The 17198-nt window shown below is 39.1% G+C and overlaps 1 protein-coding gene across 4 annotated transcripts in view; it reads right to left on the bottom strand.

Moving 5' to 3' along the window:
- The window catches only part of esyt2a (extended synaptotagmin-like protein 2a), a 66784-nt gene that overhangs the window by 37287 nt on the left and 12299 nt on the right, over positions 1 to 17198 (bottom strand). For all 4 annotated transcript variants that reach the window (XM_033650212.2, XM_033650213.2, XM_033650215.2 and 1 more), the window contains exons 3-6: positions 9544 to 9585; positions 6910 to 7044; positions 5835 to 5911; positions 4925 to 4997 (exon numbers count right to left, since the gene is read on the bottom strand). In XM_033650212.2, coding sequence (XP_033506103.2) covers positions 4925 to 4997; positions 5835 to 5911; positions 6910 to 7044; positions 9544 to 9585 — 327 coding nt within the window. The remainder of the gene's footprint in view (positions 1 to 4924; positions 4998 to 5834; positions 5912 to 6909; positions 7045 to 9543; positions 9586 to 17198) is intronic.

Raw genomic sequence — 17198 nt, 5'->3', positions numbered from 1 at the left:
CACTGCATTTCAATGCCTTACTTTGACTCATGTTCACATTTTGTTTTTTTGTTAATCAAATATAATCACAGTTAACACACAAACTTAAATACTTTAATACATTTTTTTTTGAGAAGAGAACAGAAGTAAACAAGATTACAAATCAGACCAGAATTTCCGTTGCTAGTTTCAAAACCTTTTTTAAAACTGTGTGAAGAGTTGGTACCAAAATAGCATTGATATCTGATAGTCAACACTACACATGAGGTGTTGCAGACACAATTTTCACTATGACTGAAATGATGGTTTTCGGGAGATATATGTTAACATCTCTGTGGGTCTGGGCAGAGAATCAAGAGGAAAATCATGTTGAATTCACACCTCAATTGAAATCCATCCAAACATAAAAGAAACAAACACCAAAATGTCGCCCTAAAAATGCTCGTTCACCCATGTGCTGATCTGACATGCATGTCCCCGCTTTATGACACACTACATAGAATAAAATGTCAAACTGTTGTGGCCCACATTCATTTTTGCTTGTGTTGATTCACACCATTATTGGGCTGATATCTTACAGTCCGATCTTACAGGGCTTCCCACTAGAGTTGCCACCCGTCCCGTTTTTCCCAGAATTGTTCTCTTTTTTCATAAGCTGTCCCGGGGAAAAAAAAAAATCTCCCGGGACACAATTTGTCCCGTTTTTTGGGGAAAATGCAGCAGCAGCAGGCCAATGAGTCCATCCAGAATCAGTGCAACAGGCTCAAGAACATCTGTGTCAGAGAGACAACAAAGAGGTAAGAGGAGCTGTGGGAAGTCCTAACAGTTCACTTATTTGCACATCCAATCATGTTTTAATTTGTATTTTTTCCATTTATATTTAACCCCATGTGCCCGAACGACGCATAGTGCATCCAAATTCACACCTGTTCTTCACTATGGTTTTTCTCTGCGACCGTGCGTCATAGCGAGAAGCCTCGCATATCACGTGAAACAGCGGAATCGTAGCTTTCCGAATGTTTTCACAGTGAAAAAAAAGGATAAAGTTACACTAAAATTATGTATAACAGAGCTTTCATACAGCTTTGCACACACATCACTCTTGGATGGATTACTTGCGAATGCAGGGTTGCACAGAAATGCCACACATATCACCTGAAAGCGCAGGACCAGAGCTTTCCAGTGATACCACACATCATTGTGCTGTCATCCCATCACGCTATAAATCCAGATCAATTTTCTACAAAATAAAATCCTGATGAATTTATTTACAATCCATTATACAGATCTCTCTGTCATCAGTCACTTCATATAGTGAGGAATATCGTATCTTACCACGTCTTAGGCTTGCGTGTGTTTCTCCCTGTCTATACACATTTGTAGTCCAGCTTTCAAGATGCATATATCTCCATATTGTCCAGTTGACACTCCATCAAACTTTGTATGACAAAACCAGCCACTTCACCTTTGCACACCCAGACAACTGTAGCCTAATTATGCATGCTGACACGTGCCCCCCCCCCCCCCCCATGCCCAAATTTTTTATTTTTTTTTTACTGCAATGAAAGTGGCAAATATTATCTTGGAGGACATCATTGCACTTGGTTGACTATTTTTCTATGATCTTAGATGTAAATATTACATGTTTCTTTCAGATAAAACACATTTTTGACTTGTGAATGAGTCAATGGAATTTCTTGCAATAATGAAAAAATACTGGCAATCATGTCAGCCTGGCACAAACCACATGTTTTGGACAACTGTGAAGTGACAGAATGTCCCACCATCATGGTTCTTATATTGCCAGATTCCAGAGAGTCTCCCCTCTTCATATATGGCAGAATATGTCATTTTCCAACTTGCTATGGTGAGATACATGTACAAATGTAAGAATTTAGTAACACAGATTTGTTTTTTTCATTGATATAAAAATTAATAGAAAATACAGGCACATAGAAGGACATGAAATGATGGCAAATCTGGTCTCCTATGTCCGAATTGGTCAGTCTGAACTGGTAATAATGGTCGAGCCCTCCGCCTCAAACATTTGGTCGAGTGTCCCTTTTTTTCACAAATCCAAGGTGGCAACCCTACTTCCCACACATTTATTTATTTGTAGCGGCCTGCCTTGATAAAAACATCTGCCATCTGATTTTCTATCAGCGGCGTACTCTTGACACAGATGGAGCAGCAGAACGTGAGAGGTCTAAAAGTTTGCCAAAACTGGCCACTGCAGCAGCTGCTCCTCTCATCCATCGATCTGATCTTATCAGTGCCAATCGGATCGACTGATCAACTATCTACCCCGCAACGCACACTCCACAAGCTACTGTTGAGGAAACACAGGACTCAGAATTTAGAGATGGGACAGAGACTGATACACAAGGACTCACACGCAAGGAAAATACACAAATAAAACAGAGAGTTAGCGACGTAACACCTTTGCTGCCCATAATCCCGGCCTGTTAGATGTCCCTAATATATAGACATTGTTTCAATGCTGTTACTACCTCCAGTGCCAGCTCAGTGACGAGACAGCTGTGTCCCAAATTGTACCTTTTACACAGAATGGCACGGCGGCATAACAGCATGAAATTCCCACCTTGAAGACGTTGTGTAAAAGGGGCTACAGATTCTAATTCTGTTGAAAACACTGTCTTGGTATAATGCTCTACTACTGTCACTTGTCTCGTCCTCCTTCAGTACTCTTTTTCTAATTCTATTTGGGACACACTGGCCTTGTGCTTTTCAAAAAAACAAGGCCAAACTGTTCATTTGACATTTGGCTGTCTCCACTGCTATCAGACTGTGAAATGCTGACATTATGAAACCTTTTTGGTGCTAAGAGTCTTAAGGAGAAAAGATCAGAGCTTAAATCATCTGGGACTGAAATCAGCTATCAATGCAAAACAATGCAAAAGAGGAAAACTGATGATTAAAGCAGAAGCAAAGAACTGTTGAGGGTCAAAGCTTTTTTCATGTTAAACTAAAATTACAGACATGGCTGATAATTCTTCAGAAACAAGTGAATGTTTCCCCCTCAGAGTTTTTCATTATTACCGACACTGTTTTCTCAAGTGGCTGCAGTGACTCAAACCTCAGATATGTAGACTGCCCGTCTGCAGCACCAAATTTGGTCGTAGCTCACTCTGAGTAATCAAATACTAACATTTTGCTCATCAAAATGGGCGCAGTGGAAAGATTTAAGATAGCCATTTGTTTATGCTCCTGCCTGAAGGAGGACGCTTTATAAATCATGTGCAGCGGATACAGTAACACCGTGTCAGGATCCATTAAACCAGGAGGAGACGCTCTCTTTTCAGTAGCTGACAGAGCGTTGATGTAGTCTGACAGGTAATGGGAAGAAAACTCTGAGAAACCTTCCTGGAGTGTGACTCATCATTCATGATAAGCTTGAAGTTAACATCTTCAGCGTCTCGGCTGCTTATTTCTTCAGCAGCCTGTGAAAAGCTGACACACGGCCCGAGACTGCAGCTATAAAATTTAAGCCATACACAAAGGCAAATATTGACTGTGCCTCGTACACACAGCCGTCTCTCTCTCTCTCTCTCACTGTAAATCTTCTCCACTCTTCTGTCTGCTCACTTTCTCTCCCTCCATTTCTCTGATCTCTGAACAGCAAATATGGCCTGATCATCTGCCAGCAGCTGAGTGGATAACGTCTCCTTTATCAGTCCTGTGTCAACACATTATGTAAAAGTGTCTCTGGAGAGGTCACGGGTTAATATGGTGGTCATGGTCGGTGGAATGAGGACTAGAACCAATAACATCTGTCCAAAAGTACTCTCTCTTTTTTATCCTCTGCGTAGCCTCATAAATTTAGTCTAATAAGCTTGTTATTTTCAAGTTTAAATATTTGGTGAAATTTTGAAGTGAATGCTTTGAACATTCGTACATTTGTTTGGTAATTTTATTAACTCTTTTGTTGTGCATTTTTGTTTTGTTTTAGTATTTTTCCAGCGGAAACAATCAGCCAGCTAAAATACAGTATCAGCCAATTTCTAGAAAATTATTTTGGTAACTGATCGTTTAAATACTTTATCAAGGAAAATGTCCACAGAATAACTGGATTTGCTGCTATTCTCTTTTATATCATTTATAATTTATTATCTTTAAGTTTGGCACTGCTAGTCAGATAATTCAAGTGATTTGAAGACTCTTAAGTGTTAAATTTATCAATTAATCAAAAATAGAACTGACATACTATTGATAATGAACACCATCATTAGCTGCAACCCTATCTCTGTATTATTTCTGTAGCTTTATGTTAACTTTTCTGTTAGTTTTGTTTTGGGATTTTTTTTTTTTACAAAATTGATTAGTAGTTTGCACAAAAAAGGAGGTATGCACCTTTAAAAGAAGGAAGGGTGGAGTTTGTGGGAACAAAAATCAAACTAAGGCTGCAAGTATGTTGATTGTTTTTCTAAATGCTTGACTAAGCATTTAAAATGTCAGAAAATAGCCAAAAAATATTCATCAAAAGTTACGAGTACCCCAGTGTCCATATTTATATTGCTTGTCTTGTGCGACCACCAGCCAAAACCCAAAGATAGAAAATGTACACTGATATAAAACAGAGAAGAACAGCAAATTCTCACATTTGACAACCTAAAACCAGAGAAAATTCCTCATTTTTGCCCGATTACGGCCTTAAAATAATCAACTGTCAGAATTTTTGCCCATTCATTTCCTCCCAATCACTTCTTTAATTAATGAATTAATAGCTTGAGTAGTTAAGCCGCAAAACAACAGAAGTGATACTGTTTGTAAATCCAGTAACACAGTAGGAAAGAGACATGACCTATGACTATGTTTACAGAGCTATTCTTTGCTCTATGTGACCCTTGCCAACAAACCCACATCATGACATGGCATAAAAATAACAAATGGCATTTAACACTGTACGTCCGCACTGTAGTTATACCTGTATACTTTTGATTCCAGCTCTGCAATAGTATTTCTTGATGTCCACGTCAATTGCTGTATTTCCGACAAAGCTGAGAGGAAGAAAAATGCAGAAAGAGGATTAATGTTGTGATGTGAAAGTGAGGAAAGAAAGAAGGAAATATATAGATTAACTGCACAATCATGGCTTCATGTTTTGCCTATGTTCTAACAGAGCAGGGCTCTAACCCTAACCAGTAGCAGAGATACTATTATTCTTAGGACGCATTCACACTGGTGCTATTTGGTCCGCTTTAAATGAACCCTGGTCTGCTTCCACAGATATTTCGGTTCGTTTGGAGTGGTGTGAACGCTCATTCAAACTCTGGTGCGGACCTAACGAGCGAACCCTGGTCTGCTTAAAAACTGGGGGTCTCGGTTCACTTGCAAGTGAACCCTGGTGCGGTTCGTTTACAGTGGGAAATGCAAACGGACTATCCAGTAAACCAAAGAGAGGAGGTGAACCAAAGAGAGGAAGTGACGTAAAGCGAATTGCATTTTGGTGTTTGGTGTTTTTGTAGTGACCAAGCCAGCTGAAGGGGATGATTATCCGTTTTTGATCCTGGCCAGTCGGGTTTTCTTCTTCCTCATGCTTTTTTTCTTCCTGGTCAGTGGCTGTTTCAGGCAATACCACCCCCAAACGAGCAGCTGTTGTAACTGCCTGATGTTGTTGTTTAAAAAGTAAAGTGTGAAAGTGAACCGAACCAAATGAAGGTGTGAAATTTTTCGGCATTCCCCGCCCAATCGAACCGAGTTCCCTGGACTATCCTGGTGTGAATGCGCCCTTGGAGGGAAAGGTGAGTGTCATCAGTAGAAGCTGTGGAATCACAAACTACAAGTGATCAATGGTAAAGTTAAAGCTTTGTGAATATGAGAGGTTAACTATGTACCTGACTTGCAGGTCCATGATGACCTGTCTCTTGTCCACATTCTCCGTGTAAACTTTCACCCCGTTGACTCTCAGCGGCTGCAGGAACACAGATATGACAGAGCAGAAACAAGTGAGCAAATCCCTCTTAAATCTGTCCAGACTCTGGATTAAAACCTCACAGATCTGCTGTTTATTACCTACATATGATGCTTTGCTGTGAAATATGAGCAAAATCTGGCTCAGTATGTGGTTTAAGCAAGAAAAGACAAGCAAAGACAGCTTGGTACAAACAGTGGAGGAATGCTTTTCAAAACAGAAAACAGCTCGGATTAAAAAAACAGATTCACTTTGCTGCTTTTGTTCTCCTGTTGGAAAATGGAGAGTAGAAAAGTCAGTTCATGCAAGTGATGGAAGTTCAACAGCACAAAGTAGACAAAAATAAACCCACCAATAAAAGTCCAAACACCTACACTTTGACAGAAGCTACGAGCAGCAGTATTAAAAAAAAACATCCTGGTTATTTTGCACGTTTTAGCCCATTTAGTACAAATAAATGCAGATTTTTAATACTCTTCTAATGCATTTATAGATCATTCTACAGTATTTCATATGTCTATGTGTCATCTGGTATGCAGTATCAGATGACAGATTTCATCATATGGTCACCTGCTCCAGGCACACTACTGCAAGAGTTTACATCACTTCATGTAGCTACATGCTAACGTCAGGAAAACACTGTGATTTTTCATAGTAGAAACCACAGCTATTCCCTGCTACAATCATTTCCCCGACTGCAGTGAGGTGCAGAAAGCGCATATGCAGAAGTCCTGGACAAGCTGACCCACCAAAGCAGACTGGGATTTTTTGTGAGGGGGCTTAAAGAGATGGGTCCTAAAATGGAGCGTCTCAGACAGAGGGTGACTACAGGTGTTCCAGCACGGACCATATGAGGAAAATAAAGTGTTTTTTGACCCTTAAAGCATTAGACATGTTCTAGTAGAGCATTAAAGTTCCCCTTTAAGTCCAAACTTTACAAATCCAATACTGTATGTATTAACACCACCATGACAGTCTTGGTGTTGTTATCTCGTCACCTTGTCGCCCATGTCAATCTTGGTGAAGCAGAAGGTGCTGAGATGAGGGTTGGCACTCTTCACCGCTGGCTCGATGGTCTCTCTGAACAGTTTGTCCACAAACTGGCAGATAAACGGCCACATCTGCTTCACTGTCTGAGGGAGAGAGAGAGAGAGAGAGAGAGAGAGAGAGAGAGAGAGAGAGAGGGAGAGAGAATTAGGCTAATAGATCACCACATGGTGTATGCCAGGCTGGACTCTTAATATTCTCCATCCCAAAGAGGAGTTGAAAGTGTGTTCTGTTTTTACTATGGGAAAAGACGGTGAATTATCTGGAATCTCATTGTTTGGAGACACTAGAGATTTATGTGGCAATATATTAATATGGTTCAAATGAGAAACAGTGCAGAGAACACTGTGCTGTATTAACACTGCACAGACACACAGCGAGTGCGATTTCTGCAACACTAACCACTGTAAAACCACTGCTAATTTCAAACCAAGCCGTCCGATCTATTGCATGGAGAATTTTATGGTAACATAATGGGATATTATTCATTTATCTGTTAATATGCCACAGTCACACACTGTACTGGCAGTGGAAGGGCTTAGAATTCAGAGCGTTTCTCTCCTCAGTCTATCGTCTGCTTCTCAGTGACCCAGAAAAACCTTTGAAGGATTTTTACGAGCTCAGAGACGAGAATGAATATGTGTGAGCGAACAGGCAGGAATGTTCTCAGAGCTGATCGTCACCTGACATGCCCTTTTTGGGGTGAGATCTCTCATCTGATTGAGAAAGCGGAACTGAGGATCTGAAGGATGCTGACATTCAGACTCATTAGTGAACTTGTAAAACACTTTACGGTTTGTTGTGGTTCTGTGGTCCCCGAGGAAACCTCATTCTTTTAAATGTGAAATTTCTCCCCCTAAAAAAGACTTTTTAAAAAAAATAATAATAATAATAATATTAATATGATTCCATTAATAAAGATTAATTCATATCATTACAGTCCACATTATTTATCTGTCAGCATAAAAATGTTCTCAATTTTGTTTACTTCATAAATAATAATGATAATGTTTAATTCTTTATTTCCATTCCTTTCATATCTGTACATTTTCCTTTTTATACGATCATTGTCAGCTGACTTGTTGAACTCTTTCATTTTGTGTTTCTTACTGTCAACTATTTTCTTCAAAATTTGCTGCTAAATGAAGTTGTACTTGTTAGTTTAGTATTTTTATTTATTTACTTTTTTAAGTTGAGGCTCGGTCTATTAAAGCTTCTCGGCCTCTCCTGTCACATGCGTCACTGTATGATTTTACGCTGTCATATATATGTGAAAATAAAATAATTAAGTACAAAAAAAACTTCACGCTATAAAAAAATAGTTTAGAAAATTAACTCAAGCCTTAATTTATTAGGCAATGCAGGTTTGATGACCATTTTTTAATTCTACCGGTAATCAGAGAGAATTAAAACATTGCTCTTTTGCTCCTACACTGGCAGAGTTTTCCATCACATACACTGATACCCTTCCCTTCAGGGACAGTTGACTGTAACTAACAAACTGATTTAAACACTAAAACCACATCCTCTGCACTGACAGATGCAACACAGACACACAGTGATGACTTTTTTCTCTCAAAAACACATTTTTTTTTTAAAAGGAGCTGATACATTTTAACTGATTTTTATCTTGATATAATGTTCCCCCACTTTTAAAAGTTATTACCTGTTTTCATGTTTCCTGCTGCAATTGTTTATCTTAAATGAGTTTGTCTTGTCAAGAGGACAGCTCAAAAATATATTTCTCTTATGCAAAATAAAGAAAAATGGGTACAAAAAGTAGACCCGTCATCTGACTCTGTTCCAGTAAACCTAATAAAATAAGCACAGGTTTGAGGGCTTGTGTTGAAAAGGGATTTATTTATTATGGATTTTAAATACATTCAAACAACAGTAAGTATTTAAAATAAACACAGAAATGTCTAATTTTTTTAAAGATACTGTAAAATAACAAAAAAAGAGCCCTAGATTACATCACTAGGCTTAAACTGAGGCTATAAAGCCCTCATGGTCGCTCACTGTACTTCATCTCCAGATAGCGAGCAGTATAAATGCCAGTCGGCTGGAGTTATCACCTCTCAACCCCTCTCTGATAAAAGACGGCTATTCTGTGCCTTGGAGGAGCATAAATCTTTCTTATTGCCCTTTTACATCAGACTCTGTGTGTTTGTAAACAACCATAGAAGATAAATATGACATAAAAACCACTCTGTCAGGTTCAGATATTAAAAAGCTCTTTTCCCTTTCATCAACATCCATTAACTTCTTACTGGAAGTCCACCTGAACATTTACTGTAAGTGGTGCTCTTCCACTTCTCTCTTGCTCTCTAGTTCTCTTTCTATATCTTCCTATATCTCTCTATCACTCGCTCAAACTCCCCCTCTCTTTCGGGGGGTGGTAGCACTGGGTCAGGGTCTAGCAGAGCTCCAGATTCAGATCCTATTTATATACGCTACCTGTGTGCTTCTGCTAGCTGACAGGCTAACGGCGCTGGATGTAGAGCAAACCAGTGGGTGAGAGGAGAGAGAGATGAATATAATGAGTGTGCCCATGTGTGTGTGTGTGTGTGTGTGTGTATGTGTACCTTATTCAGCCACTCCACTCTCTCCACATCTGGGTAATGGACCTGGAATAACAAAGAGAAAGGAAAGAGTTAGAATCACATACAAAATACAATGTGTTTTTTAATGTACGAATTCACTGGGCAAAAAAAGAAAACCAATTCAACTTATATTACAAGGCAAACATGCCATATTTATTTTTATGTAACATTTTTAAACAAAACTGTTTAATTCATCCTTTAACAGGCTCAGGTGTTGATATTCCTGGGAAAATCCTGACAGTAGCCACAGCCAGGGCAAACTGCAGGTCTGATTACCAGTATGTATACCAGGCTCCTGTGTAAATCCTAATTACCAAAGATAAACACACTCTTTGCATTCTCTTTGTTTTGACACAGTATTACATATCTTGCACTTTCTCCCCTATCCATGCCAGTTTCTCTTTGGCAGAGCACCCAGCAACATAGTCTCTGATGCAGCCTGCAAAAGCTCACAATCATCACACATGCTGTAAGACACTTGGCAAGCATCCCCAGTGACAACCAAAATTTGGAAATTCACAAAGAACTTTCCAAAACTTAATTCAGTTCAGAGAATATTTGTTTACTTGTTCTTTTAAAGAAGAACTTCCTCCATATGAGTATCACAGTGGCTTGGTGTCTTTTAAGAATTTAAAATCAAAAGTCAGCTTTTGTCACCCACAGATTTCAGACTTGCATTATCTTTATACAAGACTAAGACTGCATCCAAAGTCTCTTATTTGATATTTCCATTTCCAAGCCATTTTGATCTGCCATCTTGCAGACCATCCCAAAGCTTTTATTTCTGCTCTGAGGAGGAGGAGGAGGAGGAGGAGGAGGAGAGATCTCTGTGGAGCATGTGCGAGGATACATGAAAGTAGCCTTCCTGGAAGACTTTAAGATAACAAGCTATGATATTAAATACTCTGCCCCTTCATTTGGCAATTGTGAGTGGGGTCACGGAAAAACAGTACAACTGCCCATTATTAACAGTTAATTTATGATTTGAAATGTAACGTAACGTTAATACAACATGCGCTGGCGTTTATTTAATCCATAAGCCGTTATGTCATTACAGCACCTTCCTAATGTGTTTATTGTAAAGCATGCATTATTTATCGGAGACATTTTTCAAAACATGTTTTAAAATGTTGTGTTAACACTATAGAATGACAGATGTTGGCCGCTATTAGCAGATCCAGTTGTGACACAATTATCAGAAACGGACGTCACTTCACGTGACAGGTGGACATCTCATTTCTCTAAAAACCCATTTCCTCCTTTCCTCTCTCCTCACATAGTTTCTTGCATCTCTCCATGCATCCTCAGTGGGAGGGACTAAGACACAAGGAAAAGACACATGTCAGGGAAACTTAGAGGCAATTTAAGAGACTTGGGATGCACCCTGTTAGCCTACAGTCATACTAGCAGCTCTGTGAGGCTGCACTAAGGTAAAGTCAGGCTTTGAGCTGTATGCTAACACATCTGACTACCTGAGAACACCAAGTCTATGAAGCCACAGTGGGATAGAATCTGACAGGATGTCAGTGCAGCCCATCACAGCTGTTGTGGAGGACTGGCAATCGCCTGTGACAGACCTGCTGTATGGCAGACACTGGGTAGATTCTGCAGAAACACTCAGGCCTGGGGCGCATACACAGAAACCCTCGCTGAGTACATTTAAATGGGGCCATAAACAAGATGCATTTGAATAGAGACTAAGTTCCCCGAAGGCTTTAGTCTCTAAATACATAAATAAATAAAAAGTTTATGCACAAGTGCTTCCTTATTTCACTGTTTTGCATTCACTGGAAAATGTCCACAGCAGATCCATGAATACAAACTATACAAATAAATTGGACAATATTTCTACATTACTGCTGGTAAAATAAGAAAAAAACATACTTTGGTGTATTCAATTGATCAGAACTGCTCACAACAAATAAGGAATGTGTAAAAATCTGTAAAATTATGTACTTAAGATGCATTTAAAATGCACTAAATTCATGTTTTTGTTCACTGTTTCCAGTACAGTTTCAAGAGTACACTTGAACTGAATCAGTTAAGTTTTATACTGTAAATGTGATGTGCGACATTATTGTTATTATTATTATTATTATTATTATTATTATTATTATATTGTCATTAATGGCACAATCTTTTATTGTAGCCAAAAAGCCCTTCACCAAAATTCAAAACCCTTGATTGGTATCTTCTTTTGGTGTATAATCTGGCTGATAAATTACAAGAAGTTGCAGTAAAGAAATACCAAAGATAAACCGAAGGTATACAGCTGACCCAAATGCTTTGGAGCTTTGGTCGTTGCCATGGTCATTGATGTCAAAATCAGTGTTTGAATGCTCTGTAGTTATTCATGAAGCACCAAGATACATTATTTTTAGTTATTCTTAGACAAGGACATTTAAACAAGTGATAGTTATGCAACTTAGACTCGCTCTCTTCTAACGTCAGTCACCAACAGTCCAGCATGACTCTAACTGGGCCTGTTTGATGACATGTAACAGGCTTACAGATAAACTAGCAAGATGTCAAAAAAGTCAAGTGCTTGGAATAGTTTGAAAATTTGTGCAGATGGCCCCCAAAAGTCAAGCATCAGATAAGCCAAAGTAATCTGGTTTGTCACAAATCTGCAACCAGCTTGACAAATCACCTGGAAACTTTAAATAACAGCTGAGCCATTTCACAAAATATTCTTTTTTTAGCTGTTATTGCTAATGCACAACCTGCATGCTAACTGTCACATTATTGAAATTGCAGTGACTGAGGACAAAATATATGAAACAACCGACAAAAACAACTTCATGGTACGGTCCAAAGTAAGAGTGGTGGTTGTAAATGCTGCTGTCAAAGTCTTATTCTACTACTGTTGTTTAAATACCTTCTAGTAAGATACCATTTATTTCTCACATGCACCATGAATAGCAACAAAGCAAAGGGATGACATTACATCATTTATCATCACTATGTCCAACTGAGGTCGAGAGGACAGAGAAGTCAAAGTTACTGGAATGTAGCCAAACATTTAAATGGGCCACACATTGTTGGTTGTCCACGTTACGGTGAACACTGCAAGTTTATTCAAGGTTGCGTAAAGCAGCGCTGTGCCAGGTGTGGCTGTGATCTGTTCTATGGTCAGCACCATCACAGCAGTCAGCTACACCAGCTGCATCTGTTGCAAACTCAAAACAAAGTAAAGGAGTGTTGGAACCGTGAAGTAAATGCAGGAAAGAATGACTCATCTGTCCAATAAACAGGCAGCTGCGGAAGCCCAATTTTCTCCCCTTTAAGGGTAAACAACAGCAACAGAGGAAGCAACACTGCAACAGTGTTCAAATGAAAAAGTAAAGGGAAAGAGGTGCAGTTAAAACTCAGACCAAAAAGCAAATGACAGTCATTCACATGATGTAAACAGGAAACAACACTTCGGAGGTACTAATGAAGCAGCCAACATGACTCAGCTTGTGGAGACAAAACTGGGGATAAAACTCAAAATACATGAGCGGAGGAGGAAACAAAGCTGACGCAGAGGTAACAGAGAGGGAGAGAGAAAATGAATGACACTGGCAGAAATGAACAAAACAGTGGTTAAAAAAATGAATGTATGTATTTTTATAACAGCTTCCGTAACAAAGCAAGGAAACGGATTCATTTCCTTAAAAAAAATAGGAACATTTCTCTTTTTAGAGCAACAATGGCACTACATTTTTTTCTGAGTGAAGAAGGACAAAGGTTTCTAAAGGTCATTCATCTCTTCAATGTGGTCCAAGCAGAAAATCTGAAAGCTTTAGCTTAGCCTCCTGTTCCAGAAGACTTCCTTTTCAAATCTCACCCAATGGCTCATAATGTAAAAATACACAGTGGAGGCCTCTAGACACTGATAATCTTCTCAGTCATGGACTCTCAAAATGGATTTAGTACAAATTTATTGATGGCAACATGCTCCACCCAGTAGGGCAGCAAGATTATATGCAATAACACTGATGAACGTCACAATACTTCTTTCGATGAATAAACAGATATTAAAGTGTACTCGGTTCTTGACTAAGACTTGTATAGTACCTGTGCTTCTGCTTGTCATCTCTTCTGTATCCAAAAAACTGCCAGGCAGCTGACATGCTATTTTTTTGGCATAAGTTACTCCCTGGCATTTACATCTTTTGTCTCACTTGCACGCGTTCAGATTCTGACCAATCGGACAATGCCTAATGACGAGGGTTCGGTCTGACTGGCCAGAGAGTTAACAGCATGGCATATCAAACAAAATAGTGTCTAAAGACAGAATTTAATTCAATATGTTGTTAGTATATTCAAAGCTGCATATTGAGTCTTTTGCAATTTTTGTATCACGCAAGTTTATATCCCCATGACGATTAAAAAACAACAAACAGTTCAGCCCTAATTACATTGTGTAAAAATTACTTGAACCATATAAATAGCATAACCCAATGTTCATCAAAAATGACTAGCAAGCACTGGAGACCTGTGCTAGCAGTCTACAAGCCAACATAACCTAATTGCAAAAAAAATAAAAAAAATAAAAAAATTACATCGCTGGCATCATATGGTTGTGCAAACCACGGATACCTTACATTTGCGAGTTAGTATGTAGGGGATATGTTGAAACTCTGTATTTCAACAATACTGCGGTTAATGTGTGGTTAGGTTTAGGCACACAAACTACTTGGTTACTGTTAGGAAAATATCATGTTTTGGTGTACACCTAGTTTGGGGGCACAATCCTGGAAGGAAAGACAGCAATGTCTCTGGAAAAAAACAATCACTTTTCATAGCACTTTTCCTCCCGACAAGTTGCTATGAAACACCCATGTCTGGAGCCTAAAAAGCCACTGGAAAAACACCAACAGATGGCTACAAAAGATTGATGAGTAAGCCAATTTTTGTTGTTTATTGGTGTCAAACAGTACAGAGCAGCTTGGCAGCCATCTCGCCTTGGTGACATCCACCATCCCCTCCACCTCCTGGCGACAAATTCAGCTCATAGATTACATCACTTTAGAAATGCTGATATGACAAATATTAAGCAGCCAAATATAACAAATTTGTGGTTTACAGACATGTAGAACGCAAAAAAATTTCTTTTGGTGAATGGGCTGGATTTTTTTTCATTTTCGAATATATACACAAGCTATCAGAGCTAACATGGAGGATTATGTTTGAGGAACAAGTTAAAATGGGAGTACAGAATGAGGCAAAACCTTTATGGAACCAGCAGCCCCTCCTACCCTGTGTGTGTGTGTGTGTTTTTCTCTGTGTCAAAGCGAGCCCAGTGGGTGAGACTCACAGTCCAACTATGTCACAGCTGTTTGGAAATCCTAACCTTCCTTACCAGCCACACCCCCAATACAATGCATGCATGTGTGTGTAAGAGAGAGAGGGGTGTGGGGGAGGATGAATAATTCAGTCGAGCATTTCTGGAATTCATTAACTCATAAAGCAACTAATTAACTAAAAGAATTCCCTGCCTTCATTTTAGATCTAAGTCCCGTCACTGCCTGCTGACTGAAAATCAACGTCAGCTTCCGACAACTATAACAACCTGGAAACCTGCTCAATCAGCTTCTCCTCAAACTGCTAAAGGCGTTGAAAGGTGCAGAAACAGGACACCTATATGACGAGACGGTTGCTCCATGCTGACATCTATATTTAGGCTCAGACAGAGAGGGAGACGAGCTGTTGAGGATGTGAGGAGGATAGACAGCAGCCAGGAGAGAGATCAGTCTAGGAAATCTGAGTGCTCTATTGTGCTGAGGGCGGACAGAACCAGACTGGGTTTTGATGTTTAATAGATTTCGATTGTACGGCCTGCAAGAGAGTTAGCTGCCACTGCTCCCTGCATGCTTGGGGTATATATATGTCACTGATAGCCTAAAAATGATGCACAATATTGCATATTAAATGGTAAGAAAATAACACTTATGTTGACAATTATTAAACTTGGCTTTGTTTTTTTTCCTGGAACTAAAATGACTGTGGCCCCATAACAAGGTGCTGCTGTGCTATGCAGACAATACACTCAATTTTATTTTAAGCATTGAAAACGTACCTGTCAATAAGCTTGTTAGTGTAACATATTAGCAGATCTATGTTAAAGGAGGATTCTTTCCAAGAAGAACTGGCAAGCAAATGATGCCACTGACCCCTCTGCAAACTGCTTCTGCTGAAGTGATCGCAGTTGAAGAAAGAAATAGTGTTGTTGAAACCCCTTATTCATTGTGCTTTAACAGCATGTTGTGTGTCTTTGTGGTGTGTTTTTACTGTAAACCCTGTGACAAGCTAAATATCCCTCGCGGGACAATGTAGTTTGAATACATTTGAATGGAAACTGAATATGTGGCAGCATCGTACCCTGGTCCCCTCTCAGCCAGAGCCAAACAGAGTGCTGGCCCTGACTCTCAGTTTAACTGCTTAATAGTGAGTATCTGGAGCCAAATTTTGACACTCTCTAAATCAAGATCCTTAAGGTCAGTTATAAGTTTAGAGTAATCAATTAATTTTCCTCCAAGGTTACAAAATTAGAGTACGAAAACTAGCTTCTTATTTCATATTTTACATTTCACAAGCAGCACTAAACTGTGTCAACATGAATTTTAAGTAGGACTAACAGCTAGGGCCGTAACGGTACATGTATTTGTGTCGAACCATTCGGTACGCGACTTTCGGTTCGTCACGACCCTGTACCGAATTATTGGGCACAGGATATTATTTTATTTTATTTTGTTTTATTTTAATTCCGTTTTTGCGAGCCGAACCATTTAAAATATCTAGTTCCCAGACGGACATAATTGAGTGACGGACCGAGTCCGACCATAAATCTCCGCTTTCACTTTGTGCAGCGCATTTTCGCATTTTGACAACATGGCAAGTGAGCCTGACGAACCTGAAGACCCACCCACAAACCTTAAGTCCTCCGTTTGGGAACACTTTGGTTTCAGGGTAAAATATGAAGATGGAAATAAACAAGTGGACGACACAAAAGCAGTGTGCCAGCACTGCAGAACAGCGGTCGGGTATGCACTTGGAAACACATCTAACATGCTAACGCATCTAAAGCGACACCACCCGAGTTTCAACGTTAACCGGCACGACTAGAAAAAGCAATCTGGTGCAAACTACGATATCGTTGTCGTTTAAAAAGAAAAAGCGTTTCCCTGACCATCACGCTAAAGAAATAAGTTGAGTAAAATTGTTTAAGCTGCACTTTAGATATAAGCATGTTTTGTTTACTGCACTTTAACAAAGTGGGAAAGCTAAGTAAGTTCCTAGTAAAACTGAATCTGAGCAGGCTTTAAAGCTGACCAGCTGCACTATACTTTTTATTTTAATTGATTAAAACTGTTAAAGCAGAAATTTATATTTATATTTTTCATTCAAAAAATGTGTTAAAAAAACAGCAGGATTTTATTTTTCACTTTTATATTTCTATTTTCATTCAAACAATGTGAAAAAGCAGGATTTTATATATATTTGTTTCATTCAAACATTGTGTAAAAAGAGTTAACTGCTGTGGTGGTATGTTTTAATAAGGTTACTAATAAGTAAAAGATATTTAATAGTTGTCTATTTTTTTCATTACTGTACCGAAAAAAAAAACGAACCGTGACTTGTGTACCGAGGTA

This window comes from Epinephelus lanceolatus, chromosome 12, assembly GCF_041903045.1.
Source record: "Epinephelus lanceolatus isolate andai-2023 chromosome 12, ASM4190304v1, whole genome shotgun sequence".
NCBI classification, from domain to species: Eukaryota; Metazoa; Chordata; class Actinopteri; order Perciformes; family Serranidae; genus Epinephelus; species Epinephelus lanceolatus.
The sequence above is the reverse complement of the archived record's forward strand: the minus strand, read 5'-3'. Positions and strand labels throughout refer to the sequence as shown.